The following is a 16,633-nucleotide window of genomic DNA, read 5'->3' as shown; positions in this document are numbered from 1 at the left end:
GGACGGGTGACCAGGGACTGCAGCAAACCCGAGAGAGAAGTTTGAGCACTCGTGGAGCGGGGAAAGGGAGCCACGCTGTTACCTTAGCCCTGCTTTCTCCTAACCCCAAAAGGCAGGAGTGTTTAAGCTGCACAAGGCCCGGCCCTTCTTCCTGCTCCCTCCCCAAAGCAGTGTGGGCGGGGCGGGGAAAACTCCGCTATTTGCGTCTCCACGCCCAGAGCCCCAAGTGTACACGCTGTGGCGACAAGGGAGGCGAGTTCATCTCTAGGGCTCCGGGGTGGCGTGGTCCTCGAGAAGAGTGGTAGCTTCTCTTGCCTCCTGCAGCCTAGTCCAGAGCAGGGGACACGGTTCTGATTCCCGTGGGTGTCACCTAGCGTGCCTGATGGTGCAATGGTTAGCGATGCTGCAGCTGCTCTGGCTGCAGCAGCTGCTGCTGCTGGGGGTTCACCAGGGCAGCGCCCAAGATGTGACTCACATCCAGGAACCGTCCCTCGAGTGGCGTGGTGAGTGTCCGCAGCGCCGAAGTGGGGGCAGATTGGCACCCGGGATTCAGGGCGGAAAACGGGTAGGAGTTGAGCAAGACAAATAAGAGCAAGGCCTAGTTTGTATTGTGGTTGCTTGTGTACTGTCCCGGGGCAGATGGGACAGTCTCTTCCGCACATCCTCTTGTCCTCCAAATTAGGGCGAGATAAGGGGCAGGGTATTGCCTTCCAGGCTTGCGGGACCTATGGGTCCTAGGAGAGTAGAGATAGTTTCAAAATGCAAACTTTACATGGGTTGATTAAGAGGGTCACCTTTCAGATAATGCTGACAAAAATATGTCTCGTTTCATTACCTTCCAAAGGGAGAAGTTGAATCTACATTCTACAGATAACCCCCAAACAGGCCTGTCTGCTACGCCCCTTGGGGAGGTGGGGCTCAGTGGGGTGGACAGCGATGGGATTTGTACCTCTGGTCCTCCGTTTCTCTAGGCTGAACAATGGCTCTATAACATTCATGAACCACTGACAAATAAGTTACACAGCCCCAGACACGTGTACAAACTGATAAATGCAGCATAGGTTTGAGCATCAACCCACATACAGTAAGGCCCCAACGTGAGCATAGAAGGAAACCCAAGGAAAAGAATCAGTGTCTGCAAGGAGCAACTCAGGACCGAGTCTCTGAGACATAAAAGGTGTGTCCCTGAACGCGTGACTGTGCCATGATCAAAGGCAAGCAGGTGGCCTTAAACCAGGAGCCTCCTGGCAGCTCCTGTGCACTCTGTCCTAGGAAAACCTCTGGCGAAAAGGCATGAAACACGATGTAATCCAGTTCTTTGTTCTTTTATTTTTCCTTCAACATATGCACACATTTTTAAGATTTTTTTTTAAATTTTATTTCTCAGCTGTACTTCGGAGCACTCTAGGGGCTTTATCCTCACCAAGGCTAAACCACACCAGCTCTTCCTATTCTGAAGCAGCCAGAAATGCTCTTAGGTATTTTTCAGTTAAGTAAAACTCTAAGTACACATGGGCAAGCATTCTCATAGTCAGTTTGCCACTTTGTATCTTAGCATGGAGGTCTTGCCTGGGCTTAAGTGTTAGGAAAGGGCAGCAGCTTGTGAGACTAGCTGGGACTCAGCCACCAGAAGCCTGATCCAAGATCCTCACAGTCAGGGTCAGCACCCACTGGGAGCTAATCCTTTCTATATTTGGCAGACCCAAATCCTGACCTGAGATAGTGGCTGAAGAGGCCTTCTTTTCCATAATCAAGGGCACTTTGAATATGAAAGCCACCAGCTCCCTGCCATACTCCCCAGGTACAGCCTGCAAATCTGGAGTTCAACATTGCGGTCCCAGAGATTCTCCAAACACAGGCGCTGTGGTTGATGCACTAAAAGTATAGGCATTCTGCACTAGCTACCACACAGTCTCTCTTCCTGACCCCATCACCTGCACCAGTGGAATTGCAAGTGAATTGTAGACACGCCTGAAATCGAGGTTTTATTAGCAAAGAAGGGAAAACAAAATGTTGGTATTGGGGAAAGAGTGGAGGTCTCTCTTGTCTCCTGCACCCCAGTCCAGAGCAGAGGGCATGATTGTGGTTCCCGAGGGCATCACCTAGCATGCCTGATGGTGCAATGGTTAGCGATACTGCAGCAGCTGCTGCTGGGGGTTCACCAGGGCATCACCCAAGATTTGACCCACACCCAGGAATTGGCCCTTGAGTGGCTTCGCTGGTTATGGTAAACACTATGAGCAAAAGCAACTTGGGGAAGAAAGGGCTTATTTCGTTTACCTCACAGATTACAGTCCATCGTGAAGGGAAGTCAGGGAAAGACAGGAAGAACCTGAAGATGGGAGCTGATGCAGAGGCTGTGGAAGAAGGGTGTTTTCTGGATTGCTCCCCATTGTTTGCTTGGCCTGCTTTCTTAAAGCACCAGCACTAGGGTTTGGACAGCACAGACAAGAGAGTCATCATCGTAAAAAGAGGGGCTCTCCCACATCATTATCAGTTTAGAAAGTGTACCACAAGCTTACCCATGGGCCATTCTATAGGTGCATGTTCTCAACTGAGGCGACCTCTTCACAAATGACTCAAGTTTGGGTCAAGCTGACATAAAACTGGCAGCAGAGGTTAAGTTCATATAGTCAGGCGCAGGAACCGGGAAACGGCTACGATGTGCTTGGCCATGTTTTGTGACAGCTCCATTTCTCACTGCTTGAGCACTGCACTGGTTTACCTTTAGCCATGACTGGCATCCCGCCTAACCGTTAAGATGATAATCCAAATTATTCTAGTTGCATACCCACTAAGAGTAGATTTATAGCAATGCGTAACAGGCTCCACATGCAATATTGTTCTGTGCGTTCAAGCATACCAGCCCTGGGAGGCAAACATGTTGTGCTTTTTCTATCATATGTCAGTAATCTTTATGGGAAAATCAGTAAATGTTGCATCATATGGCCGGAGAGATCTCTGAGCTTCAGGGACAGCCTGGGTATGATATTTACAAGACCTTAAATGAGTTACTTAGTCTCTGTGCTTCATTTGTCTCAAGCCTTATAATGGCATGTGTTGTCCGTAGCTTATGATCTTCATGGCCGCTTCTTCCTCTGGCCAGGACTATCTTGACAACCCTGTGTCCATCGTTTCTCATCCTCAGCACTGCTCTTGGTGGACCCGGTCCTCCACTTCCATGTCAACTAAACCAAGGCCTTTTTGTGGTTCACTCTCCCTCACCAGCTAGTCTGTCTTCTAGCATGTGCTAAAACTTGCTAACACCACTGTTCTGCTTAGTTCTCTGTTGCTGTGATACAAGACTCTGACCAAAAGGGACTTGGGAAGGAAAAGGTTAATTTGGCTTATACGTGAGTCGTAATCCATCACTAAGAGAAGTCAAGGCAGGGCCTCAGTGCATGAATCATGGAGGAGCAATGCTTGCTGGCTGGCTCAGGCTTTCTGCTCAGCCTACTTCCTGATATGGTCCAGGACTACCTGTCCAGGACATGATATCGCCCACTGTGGGTTAGGCCTACAGTTATCTAATAATCCATCAAGAAAATGCCGCACGGGCACGTGCACAGGCCAAAGCAATAAACATAATTATTCCAACTAGGATTCCCTTTTCCAGTGATTCTAGGCTGGGTCAAGTTGTCAGGCTGACCACTCACAGACTCCAGATACTGGGAAGGCAAAGGGAAAATGAAGAGGGAGCAAAGTACCCTGGGGAAAGAAAGGCAAGGTTTTTGCTAAAGGAAGTTGATTGAGAATAATCACAGGTGAAACTACATTGAAGGCTAAAAGCCGTAACTGTCAAGTGGCTCTGATCAGGGCAGAGTGAGTTTTTCCTCCCGTGGTGTCAGCTCCCCAGTGCACAAGTGTAGTGAGCTCCATCGGGCTGATGTAGCTCTTCTGGACAATTAGTGCAAAGAGACAATGAGGGTGTCTGTGAGGTCAATACCTTGACCGTGGCTCTTGCCTAAAAGAAAGACAGTGAAGCAAGGTAGGTGAAGGGAAGAGCGGCGAGCAATGGCTGAAGGCCTCCCTGGTTTCTCTCTGATAAATGGTATGTGCTCTTTCCCTGTGCAGTTTTGGGCTCACTAGAAGGCAATCCCTGAGATGTCTATTTATTTGGGAGGCAGTTCTAGGAAGCAAGGTAAGGGAGAAAGGCAATGAGCAGAGAAGGGAAGATGACCTCTATGGGCAACTGAGGCTCAGATTCTCAGGGACCTGTGAATTCTCAGTGGGCCCACAGACAGACAGAAAGCCGTGCTGTTTCCAACAACCTCCCTCCCCTTACTTATTGTCATTCCTGAGACATTCACTCTTGGGTGCTTCTGGCCTGCCTGAAACCTGGGTAGAAACAGACTCTGTCGGGCGAGTAGAACTTGAGTGCAGGTGAACAAGCACTGGATTAGCAGGTGTGAGTACTGAGCCAGCAGCATCCACTCCATACCCCCATGCTGAGAATATAAAAACAAGAGGACCAAAAGACACGGTCTCCAAGAAGCCAGAGACAGACACAGAAACTCAAACAACTGCAAGACAGTAGAGTAGGTGGTAAGACAGCAAGCAATGGCTGAAGGGCTGCAGAGGAGGGACTGGCCTGAGGAGCTGGAGACCCGTCAAAGAGCTCTCAATGTCCTAAAGGATAAATAAAGAATTGGCATATGGGGAAAAAAGAGGTAGGATACTAAGTCATATTTTATGTGAAAGCCATAGACCATCAGCCACCGTCAAAGTTCAATGAGCTGAAAGTTCCCAATGAGTCTCTTCTTATGTGCAAGGAAAAGCACCTGCTAAGGTCACTGGGGCAAGTGTGAGGCACATTCTAAGCTCCACAAGCATCTTGTGGAGACTCAAAAATACTCGACACTGGAGAGAAGCAAGACACCCCTCCCCCATCACCCATTCAGCAAAGACTTCATCTAGGAAGCTAAGGTTGCGCTAAGTCAGTCCTAGAAAGGAAGGGTAACAGACTATGGGAATTTGCAGTTGGGGAGATTTATCCATTCTGGATAGTGGCACCAAATGTAATAGCTCTCGAGCTTCCTGGGAAGACGTAGTCCCAGGAGCAGTCATGAAATTGGACAGGAAGTGAAAAAAAAGATATTTGAAGCAGAAGAAGTCAAGAAACCAACTGTCTAGAGCCATACTAGACCCAGAGCCAAGAATCTGATGTTCACAGGAATATTTCATCCCACAAGCACGGTAAATGTGGGATATATGTTTAACTAAATGTTTCATTTAGAAGATGCCCTTCCACAATACATCAGAGTGGGTTTTTTTTCTACTCTATACTCTTTAGTCTATTCTGTCATAGTGGTTATGATACTAAATTCATTCCATGAGCTATATTAATAGGCACAGCCATCAGTAGACAAAGCACTGGGCTAGAGTCTTGATGTATGCATTTAGAAGTTAAAGCTTTTTCTGATAAAGAGAACAAAGAGGAGCTTGCTGCTACTGCCAGAATCATCCTGTAAGGAAAAGTGGTTCAGAGCAGTAGTCCCCAGTGGAGGAGAAGAGTGATTACCACCTGGGAGAGCTTTCTGGGAGACTGAAAGCCACAAACTGGAGGCAGAGCTGGGGAAGGATCGGAGCTCTGATGTTCTCCCATAACAGGGCCATTTCTGATACAGAAGTGGAAATGCCCTCTTTCCTGATCCTAGTAGTTCCCAACACCAGAGAGGACTCTGTGCCAGCTTACATGCACCCACACTGAATATCATCACACCGAGGTAGTAACTGGCAAGATAGACTTTTCTCCTACACCATACACATACATGAGTTCCATTTAGCCCTAGGACGATCAATAGGTCTTTTTACTGTCTGCAGCGCCTTGCTCTCAAATCCCATATGTACAAGTGAATATTTTCATAAAGCAAAAATTAGTTCCAGGACAGCCTGGTCTACAAAGTGAGTTCCAGGACAGCCAGGGCTACACAGAGAAACCCTGTCTCGGAAAAAAAAAAAAAAAAAAAGGTCCAAATGTATTGTTTTATTCACTGATCTGGGCAACTCCTATGTCCTCAGGCAACACGCACTTCTCCTAACTAATCTGGAGATTGGGAATTTAAGCAAAAACATGACCAGTCTGGTTTAGCTGTTTCCCTGGCCACTCCAACCCTCTGGACTCCATCTCTCTCATCTCTGCCCATCGTTTCTCAGCACATCTCTGCCCATCGTTTCTCAGCATCTCTCCCTTTGTGTTTTTCTTGTTTGCCTCCTCTGATTGGCCCTTTCCCACATCCACCTCCCCTGATTCGCTCTTAACCTCACTCACCTCCTCTGATTGGCTCTTTACCTCACTCACCTCCTCTGATTGGCTCTTTACCACACTCACTTATTTTGCACAGTAGCATAGATTTCTGGTTTGCCTGGTCCTTTTAACTCTTCATCACTGAACTACTCATCTCATTTCCCATTGGTCATTGTCATAGTAACAAGTGTCATCCAAAACAGGTTCCAAGCCAGTGACCAGAAAAGCTAAGTCACTTAGGGAACCCAGTTGTTCCCTCAGTTCCTCTTCTTTGACCTGACAGTTCATTTATTTATATCTTGGGTGTCCTGAAACAACAGTGCTTTTGTGTTCTCTTCTGAACTCACTCCTAGCTAGCGAGTCCTCATTCAATCTATCAGAGTAGCAGATTTGTGATATCTCTGTACTGTTCCTTCCAAATGCTTTCAGAAACTGTCCTTGAGAGCTTTTTAGGAGATCTTCCGGCACATAGCTGAGAACATAAGTCATCGCTTGAATTGATGGAAATGAAAAGAAATACTATCCTTTAAAAAAAAATGAAACAAACCAAAAAGCACCTTATAAATACAAGATGAACTACCATATTTCTGTGAAGTAAAACCACTCAAGAGAAATGAGCTCTGTGATAGGCCACTAAAGAAAGCAAGAGCTGCCTACGTCTGTGAGTGGTCACATGACTTGTTAATTTATGATACTTTCCGGTCTACAGTTGTTCCAAAGGAGTATGTTATTCTGGTTGTTGGGAAATTGCAAGGATGAAAATAAACAGGAAATTCCAAGTGAGCACTATCTTTTCTCACTGCCCTTACATCCAAAAGTTAAGAATTATTTTCAGTTTTCTAAGTGAACCACATGACTAAGGGTATCCCCCATCAGCACCTATGGTGCCAGCACTAGAATGAACCCTGTTATGCAAGGTATCCAAGGCAGATTCTCTCTGAGTCTCAAGCATGTGTTTTGCAGCCTGATGGTCCTTTTTTCCTACAGCACTAACTTAAGTCAAAGAAGATCAGGGAAGGATTCATGGGCATGAACCTGGTGTAGTTTCTCAAAGTTCTGTGTTCAGAAGAGGCCCCAACACATAGTTTAATGCAATATGGTCCGGGGTCTTAATAATTTTTATCTTTGAGTTTAGGTATCTCATATATGTCTGATAGGCAAGAACAAGCCAGAGGCCCGTGACTCAATTTACCTGGCTTTTTCTCTCTGAGACAGGCTCTTGTCCCTGGTACATCTCATGGCCACTGCTGCTATCCACTTAGGGTAGCAAGCAAACTGCCTGGGTCCTGAGAGTGAACTGCCCACTGGCCAGCAAACTTACCTCATACACTAAGAAGATTGAGAACTGATCCCCTATGTCCAATCTAGATACTAAGTGTGTGTCAAGAGTATTATGGGATTAGGAGTGTGATCCTTGTGGGCCTAAGGCTAGAGACACACCGTTTCATTTTGCACTGGAGTCTGCAAACAGTGTTAATATGAATGACAGTGCACTAGTTACTTTTCTATTGCTGTGATATAATACCGTGGTCAAAGGCAACTTAAGGAAAAGTGAGTGGGGGGGGGGGTTATGGTTTCAATGGTGAGGGAGACAAGGCAGCAGGAGGTCAGAGCAGGAATCTAGATCACATCTTCAACTTTAAACAAAGGAAGGAGAGGAAACTGGAAATGGGACAAAGCTACAACCTCTCAAAACTGGTCCCCAGTAACATGTTTCCTCTAGTAAGGCCACTGTACCCTCCTCTCCCAATAGTATCACTAACTATTTAAATACCTGAGTCTGGGGGTTGGGGGGCATTTTTATTCAAACCTTCACAGATGGGGACTGTCCTCAACCCCCAATCATAGGTAGAAGGCTAATCCCGCAGCACCTCAGAATGAGAATTTATTCAGGAAAAAAGGGGGACCTTCCCCCAAAAAGAAGCAAGTAAAAAAGAGTTAGTTAGTATGGCTCTAACCTTATACAGTGGTATTCTCATAGTAAAGGGAATTTGGGGGTGAAATATGCATAAAAAATAGAGATATGAAGAGAGTCAGGAAGGTGGCCTAAAGCCAGTGATAGAGGATCCTCCTTCCCTCCAGGCCTCAGAAAGGCCCAACCCTCCACAGTTTGGCCCCACCCTTCAGCCTCCAGAATCAGGAAAAATAAATAAATTTCTATCGTTTAGGCCACACTATTTGTGGCGGACTAATAAAGATATAAACAAATAGCCCACCTTAAACATCATGTTGTATTTGCTTTCTAAAACACCTACCTCAAGTGCCACTGACTTTTTAAGCAGCCACATTTCTAATGCAGTTTGGGATAGACAGCTCTGTGTAAACACGTTTGTCTTTAGAGAGGTCACACTGCATTTCCAATTGACAGTGGGGCTGTTTTCTGTCTGCTTGCTCTGTTCAGTCTGTGTCCTTTCCCCCAGGGCTTTAACATGTGGGCATTTGGGCAAGGAGTTTAACATGTCAGTCCTGCCTTAACTTGCTCTTTGCAAGCATGCTCCCTCATGACTAAGATGGTATAGTTTCAACACTGGCCGTAAGAAAATAACAGAACCACAGTGAATAGTGAGTTTTTACCCCAGCGTTGTCTGCTGGGTACTTTCTGGTTAAATGAAAGCAAAACGATGCAGGGATAGCCTGAAAACGAAAAGGATGAAACCTGTTCCTTGCTCCATGTGAAATCTTCCTAGTAAGATACAAAATTATGGCAAAGAGCCTGGCTGGGGCTTTGTGGGGGCTATGAGAGTGAGCCTGGATGGCTGAGATCCTCAAACGCTGTCTAAATGGTTAATGCACCTGCAGGGGTTGGTAAGAGGCAATTTGAAGCCTCACACAAGTGTGCCCAGTGAGGCTGATTAAGCCAGGTTTCATTTTTCCCCCACTTGTGACAAAGGGTATTGTGTGCCTCCTAGAACCTGAAGCAGTGATTTGGGACGATTAGAGAGAAAGGGAACAGGAACAAGTTAAAGATTTAGCAAGAGGGGACCTGTGGGCCTGGGGAGGGGGTGACTATTCAGGTTCACAAGCAGCAGGAGACTAAAGCTACCTCAGAATCAAGGACAGTGCTAGGGCAATGGAAAGAGAAGGAAGCACTGAGACGGAAGGAGTTTTATGGCTTGGGACTTTTGGTTTTATTGTATGTGTGTATGTATGTATATATGTATGTATGTATGTATTTTTGTACTTAAGTAACTTTTTAGTTCATTAATAAAAGGCAATAGACAGGAGCCCAAGGACTGTTAAAGGTACCCAAATGGTTTCAGATAAAATGTACACTTTCAGCAGAGAGCCATGGAAAGGAAGGTCTTTCTCCCTCTTCTTTTGTGTATCTGTTCTTTGGAGGACCAGGTAGAGGCCTTTGCTGTGAGCATGGGAAGTTTCTCGCTTCTGGCTTACAGAGTCCTGTGGAAGAGAACCAGACTTCTCTATCACTGAGGGGGTCTCGAGGGGGTGTTGCTTCCACACCTTACAACACCCCTTCCTGCTACCCCATCAGAATCAATGCAGCTGCATCTGAATTCCCGTGTTTACACAGGGCTGCTGACAAATCCAAATCCAGGAAGTGGATAAAGTGAGTATGTCTCCAGAGAGAACCTTCCCACTTTCAGCCTAGTTCCAGAGAGATGCAGTCCCTACTAACCCCTGCACTCTTCTGGACTCAAACAGGAATTGTGTCAGAGGGGCTGGGGAGACAGGTTAACTGGTAGGAACACTTGGTATGCAAGCATGAGGGCCTGGGTGCAAATCCCCATATGAAAGAGTCCGATGTGGTTGCATGTGCTCTTGTAAGTCCAGCACTGGGGGAGTGGGGTGGACAGAAACAGAAGGATCACTGGGGTTTGCTGGCTTCCAGCCTAGCTCCAGGTCAGTGAGAGACACTGTATTCAAAGGAATACATTTAAGAATGACAGAGCAGAACACCCAATTCCTTTGGCCTCCATGATTACCTGCACACATAAGTGCGCATGTATACACCATATACATCTATCACACACACACACACACACCACTAAACTGACTCAAAGAGAAGCTGCAATGCCCCCTTTGAGGCCAATGGGTGATGTTTGGGTGCTGGACTAACAGAAGCCTCCAACTCAGGGAACTGGAAAAAGAGTCTGACAGCAGACGCAGACAGACGCAGATCACAAGCCATGACTTCTTAATAGTTTGTCTTAAGCATTGCAGTAGATATGAACTGTGCACTGGACCTTTCTTTGCCGGGGCCTTGACACAGAGCACCGCAGAGGGCAACTTCCTCACCGTGTGACCTGTTGACTACTCGAGAGCTCTGCACATGCCTACAGAGCTGCCAGAGCAGAGGATTGCTTTAGGCTTCTGTTTGGTTATTTGTTGCAAGGCGTGTTTGTTAGAAGTGCTAAGAGGTAGTTGAGAGACAGAGAATTAACAGTTCAAACCCCGTCCTAGCCACTCTCTATCTTCATGAGGTTGCTTCTAATAGAAGCTCTGTCTAAAGCAGGAGACACTAAAGACAGGTGTAGAGAAAACCAGGAGGGTTCCAATGCAAGGGCCTCAAGGGACACTTCCTACAGGTGACTCTAGTTGGCAGCAGGAAAGTCGCAGCTGTACTGTAACTAACTATTGTTACTGCATAGTGGTCTGGATTGGGTTCATTTTCTCTGGTGGTTAAAGAATGAAAAGGCAGGAATAATCTCTTGCGTGATAGGTAACAGCTGAGAAATTCTCAAACTGCTGTCTGTTGGTGAAGAAAGACTTTTATTAGGGGTGAGAGACACCTGCCCCCACTCCTCCCCACCCCCTCTGTAACAAGCACACTGAGACCTTCCTCAAAGCAGGCAGGGTACTCCTCCTTGAGGGCTGGGGCTTATCTAAGTCTTTGAAGGATCTTCCTCCCCTAATTTAGGGTTGGTCAGTTTGAAAAAAGACACTGTTATGTAAACATGTTCCCTTTGAACTTGATGGTCTAGTCCACAGCAGAAGCCCTCCTGGCTGGGGAGAGTGGGGAGGCAAAGGCTTTGGTTTCACAGAGCCAAGCTTTTGTCTCCAGTCAAGAAGGGGAAGAAGCTAGCTGGCTATGTTGGACGCTGACCATCTTTATTACATAGTTCCAGTCCCTCTCCCTATCTGTCTGCCTCTCTAGGAATCTGTCTGCCTCTAGCCTCTCACGTTGACCTCAAGGGAGTTAGGAGAAATCTGATAGCCATTTGAATACATGAAGCCAAAAGCCTAGCCAGTGTAAATATCTGTGGATGTAGACATTCTCATCTTAAAGGGTGTGTGATAGTATGATAGTTTATTCTGGAGCTCTTTTGAGGGACCACGGCCTCAGGGACAAAGATTTAGATGATTACTGCAAATTCCAACTTCCAATGTGGAAACAGTTTCACTATATATATATATATATATATATATATATATATATATGTATACATGCATACACTTTTACAGGACAAAGAAAGTCACAAGTCAGGGTAAGTTTAAAATATATTTGTGGGTATACCAGAGAGATAAGCAGAGCTATTCTATAGGCCCAAGACACATTTTTAGCTCGTGGGTTGGTGGAAGCCAGTGTTCTGCTAAGTTACTGGCTTCTAAGAGGTTTTTGTTTTTGTTTTTGTTTTTGTTTTCTTAATATCCGAGGTGTTAGTTAAGATACAGAGTGGAACAAGGAGTGTCTGTTCCAGAAGGCTAAAACCAGCCTAAGATAAAATAGCCCCTGAACTACAAAACTGCAAATCTCTGTACAATACTGAGAATCCATCCCATCCATCAGTCAATGCAGACACAGAGACTTACCCCAGGAGCTGTTTTGTTCACAGCCAGACACAGCTTCTTCTCAGGAATTTCTGTTCATTTCTAGAATCCTCAGGTAACATTCAGCAACGAAACAGCCAAGGCCGTGGAGTCATAAAGCAATGTATCTCATTAAGTTCGTAGAGTTATAGAGCAATGTGTCTCATTATGTGCGAGCTCTAGAGGCTCACCGGCTGGACACCAGCATCTGGTCAGTTCTAGTGAGGAGATCACTAGGGCACCGCAGACGGCTTTGCAATGGCAGAAGGACGGTCACTGGCAAGACAGGAAATCACATGAGCCCTTGGAAGATACCCATGCCACACCACCTACCTTCCATTGATTGCCCAACCCTGCCATTCCCTCCCCCTTGGTGCTGCTCCCTGGCTTGCACATATGACTTCAATCTCCAATTCTGGACCACAATTATAATTTCAACACTGTTCCTCAAACCCATTCACGTACCATCTCTCTCCACCTGAATCAGGAGCTTGGTAATTGGTTGGTCTTTCATTGTCTGGGCACCTAAAATGATGCTAGGCACACAGAAGATACATGACACATGTTTTTGTTGAATCTATTATATCTATTTGACCCTAGATCATCTTTTAAGCCACAGCCCCATCTGTGTTTTATTCGAAGTTATATTATATTCATATAATATAATTAATAATATAAAAGGTTTTTTTTTAGTAAAATTCAAGATCTTAATAGGATGACCCCCAAGCACAACAGAGTCATTCTAATGTCACATGTTCCTGCTGTCCAAATTTTCTATATAATTATGCTGTCTTAACTCAAAGGCTGAGTGACTTCATCATCTCTGAGCTTTAGTGACACTCTCTGTGTCCTGGGTATCCTGCCTGCAAGCTTCCTCAGTTGGTCACCAGTGTATCTATTGACTCATGCCCCTGCTATTCTGAACATTATCTGACAAGCAGAGACAGGTCTCCTCTCAGGGACCCGTGAGTGCATACCTGTGGTACAGATATCAAGCTCCTGGTCAGTACTTCTTGGGTGAAAATACGAGGGCTGTGATTCTCTGATATTCAAGACCAGAACAATGCCCTTTACCCCTGGCTTCTGCCACGTTGGACGTCTGTGAGGTGAAATATAAACGTGACCTTGAGCTATAAGTCTCTTAGTCTTAACTTAGCCTTCTATCTGCAGGTTCCTAACACATCACTCACAACGTGTTTGTTGCTGGAAATTTCAAGTTGTCCACGTGAGCAATCTATTAGCTGTTTGGTTCTTCTTTCTCAATGTTTTGACAGGATATATGAAAATAAATTCACAGTAGAATACAGTCCTCAGTAAACTTCGAATTCATATCCTAAGAGAAAATGGGTTTGGGATGAAACTAAAAAGGTAATGAATGAATGATTCAATTAAACAGCTTCTCCAGGCCTGTCTGGGCAGAGCTTGTGTCCCTGCTGAACTCAGTGCTGCTCAGCTTATCCTTCCTGGGAGACAGGCAAGCACGTGTCTATGCATGCTTCCTATGTGGGAGTTCCGTCTACTTCCTACTGACAGCAGTTGAAGGCTCAGTTAAGCGTCTTTTTCTGTGATCAGTTTTCTTGATCCTGGCTTTAATTACTTATTTTTCACAGACTCACTTTGAGTAGAACTGGAGTAATGTCTCTTCAGCGCTGACAGGACTTCCTTCATTACTTTAGTTAGGGCAGCTCTCAAGCTTCCAGAACACACAGATTGAAAGTTTCCACAGACAGATAGACTAACAAGTCCTTGGCCTCCAGGCCTGTCCCTCCCGCATGGCTGGCACCAATGAGTGTTTGCTGAATGAATGAGTGAGTCAATGTCCCAGCTGCCATCATGAGAACAATACCTTAGAATAAGCAGAACAGTCGGTCAGGGTAGAGCTCCCTTCTCACTTCTTAGAAACTCAGAAGCAGAAAGAGGGGACTAGTCTGCCTGCGTTTTAAAGGGGTGTAAATTAGCTTGTAAGTTTCTTCTAGTAATCCATACCTCTTCCACACCCAAATTCATCATTAAGAAGGGAAGAACATAACACTTGCCTGTAAAGAGATTTAGTGATGCTGGCAGTACTTCATTAATCACTTAATCACTGTTCAAGCAGAACTGATAACCTTGACATATGTAATCAATCTTGATTCCTCCCACCCTCGATTTCCATCCTTTTTTCAATCCAACAACTGCACGCGCTAAGGAGTAGTGGCCTCTTTCCACATTACGGTGTTGTTAGGGGCAACTATTCCGAGCACACAGTAGCAACCTGAACAGTGATGCTTACAGTCTGTCTATTCGTGGTTCATTGGAAGACTGTTTTGTTGTTAGTGAGTTCGAGGAGATTGCTGGTGCTGGAAGCCAGGTGTGGTAGCTCCCTGCTGTGATCCCAGTGCTTTCGAGGCTAGGGCAGGAGGGAGCTCAGGACTAGCCTGTGCCTCTAAGTAGAGGGGCGGTTGGACAGTCACAGAGACATGAAATATTAGGATCAGATTCTGATGTGACTAGATGGGAAAGTGGCCTAGGTCATTTGTTAGCTTGGCTCATTGTGAAGTAGCACGTCTGTTCAGGTAGGCCAGTCATACCTACTTTAAAATACATACAGATTCGCTTTCCTGAAGCTATGTTCCATGGAGCTGTCATGGCTTCCAGAACTCAGCAGCGAGGCATGTGCTAATCTAGTAGTATTTTTATGCCTTGGAAAGGGTTTTGGTGATTACTACCATCCTTAATTCTACAACTCTTTCCCCTTAAATGCGTATTGATTTGTATCCTAGGGTTTTACTGCTGTGAACAGACACCATGACCAAGACAACTCTTATAAGGACAACATTTAATTTGGGCAGGCTTCAGTCCATTATCATCAAGGTGGGAGCATGGCAGCATCTAGGCAGGCATGGTGCAGCCTCGAGGAGCTGAGAGTTCTACATCTCTATCTGACTTCCAGGCAGCTAGGGTGAGGGTATTAAAACCCATGCTCACAGTGACAAAGGTACTCCAACAAAGCCACACCTCCTCCAACAAGGACACACCTACTCCAACAAGGACACACCTCCAAATAGTGCCATTCCCTGGGCCAAACATATACCACTGTCACCATTTGGAAGCGTAAAACATTATTCTTTCACCCAAAATCCCAGTGATGTGCAATTTCTTTGTTTACTTATTCATCCTGCCTCCAATATACTGCTTGTTCATGTTACACAATTTTCTTATGTTTTAGTTTTTTTTCTTTTTACGGTTCAGTACATACTTTATAGGCAGGGAGTACGGATAAACAAAACATAAGGAGTCTTAATAATAATAATTGTATATGAACTTGAAAATGTGAGACAAGGATTTTTAAAATCTGGTGCTTTGAAGATTATGTTTCCTCCATAATATTTCATGAGCACTTTGCCCTCAGTGCGTATGATTAAAACAAAAGTAGAAGTAAACTTTTTACTATTGACCATATCTAAGAAGAAAATAAGTGTTCAGCAGATGTTCAGAGTAGATCTGCGGGTCTACAGTGGGCTCTGGCTCTCAGAATCAAGACGGCTGAGAAGTTGAAAAGTACTACTAAGTCATGTTTCCTGGGGCCTTCTCAGTTGCCAATGGAGTCTTGCATGGTTTATTTATTTAAGAGACTGTCTTTCACATCCTTCTGAGATTCATAGTGTACACAGTTCCAGTTCAAATAGGGAAAGTGAGACTGTCAGAGATCAAGTCATTGATCCAGAGATACACAGCCGGTCCGTGGTGGGCCCACCTGTGTCCTGAGATCTTACCCAGTGACTCAATGTATTCATCTGAGATGCATGAATTGAGGCCCAGTCATAGACAGCAGAGCTGGATACACTCGAATATGCACATCAGATAGGAGCTGAGCTACAGGATGATCACGGTAGAATAATTATCCTCTATTGAGAAACTAATGGGACTCTGAGCTAGCTAGAACGCAATTAGCAGATTACAGCAGAAATTAGGACTTGCATTCTGCCCGGGCATGAAAAGGTGAAAGGGAGGTTTGGAAGGAAGGCTAATGGTTGAAATCCACATCACACTGACGAGGGATGGATTTGATTTTGAACGACTGTTACTAATAGCCACCCTGAGATGGCTTCCATTAGAAAAACAAATTTCCTGATCTAAATGAAATCTCCCCTAGAACCATTCATTCTCTACCCACGCCATTGGCTCTCCCTTCTCTTCGGCTCCAGTGTACGATAATCAAAGCATTTTTTCTGACCCCTAACAACTCCTCAAGCACATGGTTATAAGAAAGGTTATCAGTTTTTAAATGAGGCACAGCTTTCAATGGATACGTTGACAATGTTTTGAACAGAGTCTTAAGCAATTTGTGTTGCTATAAATCAGTTTTGGAGGAAACCAAAAGAACTTCCACCCAAAGGAGGCATTAACCCCTCAGCCCCCATGTGTTAGGAGGGTCGTCTACCCTGTTCCAAACCTCTCTACGACTCGACCTGTCTCTGCCGTTCCTTCTCTATAACTCTTGCTGCCCTAAACCCAGTCATTTAGAGGAAACTGATAAGTTCCCCACAGAGTTTTAAAGAATAAATGGGAAGTAAAATGTAATATGGGAGCCTGACTGAGAGGAGGACAAACCAACTTGTGGATGTGAGCAGGAAT

The 16,633-nt window shown here is 45.3% G+C and overlaps 1 protein-coding gene across 1 annotated transcript in view; it reads left to right on the top strand.

Moving 5' to 3' along the window:
• The first annotated feature begins 204 nt into the window (after positions 1–204).
• The window catches only part of Pla2r1 (phospholipase A2 receptor 1), a 137,486-nt gene continuing 121,057 nt past the window's right edge, over positions 205–16,633 (top strand). Inside the window, exon 1 of the mRNA XM_021186203.2 lies at positions 205–503. Coding sequence (XP_021041862.1) covers positions 383–503 — 121 coding nt within the window. The 5' untranslated portion in view covers positions 205–382. The remainder of the gene's footprint in view (positions 504–16,633) is intronic.

Source organism: Mus caroli, chromosome 2 (genome assembly GCF_900094665.2).
Source record: "Mus caroli chromosome 2, CAROLI_EIJ_v1.1, whole genome shotgun sequence".
NCBI lineage: Eukaryota > Metazoa > Chordata > Mammalia > Rodentia > Muridae > Mus > Mus caroli.
The sequence above is the reverse complement of the archived record's forward strand: the minus strand, read 5'-3'. Positions and strand labels throughout refer to the sequence as shown.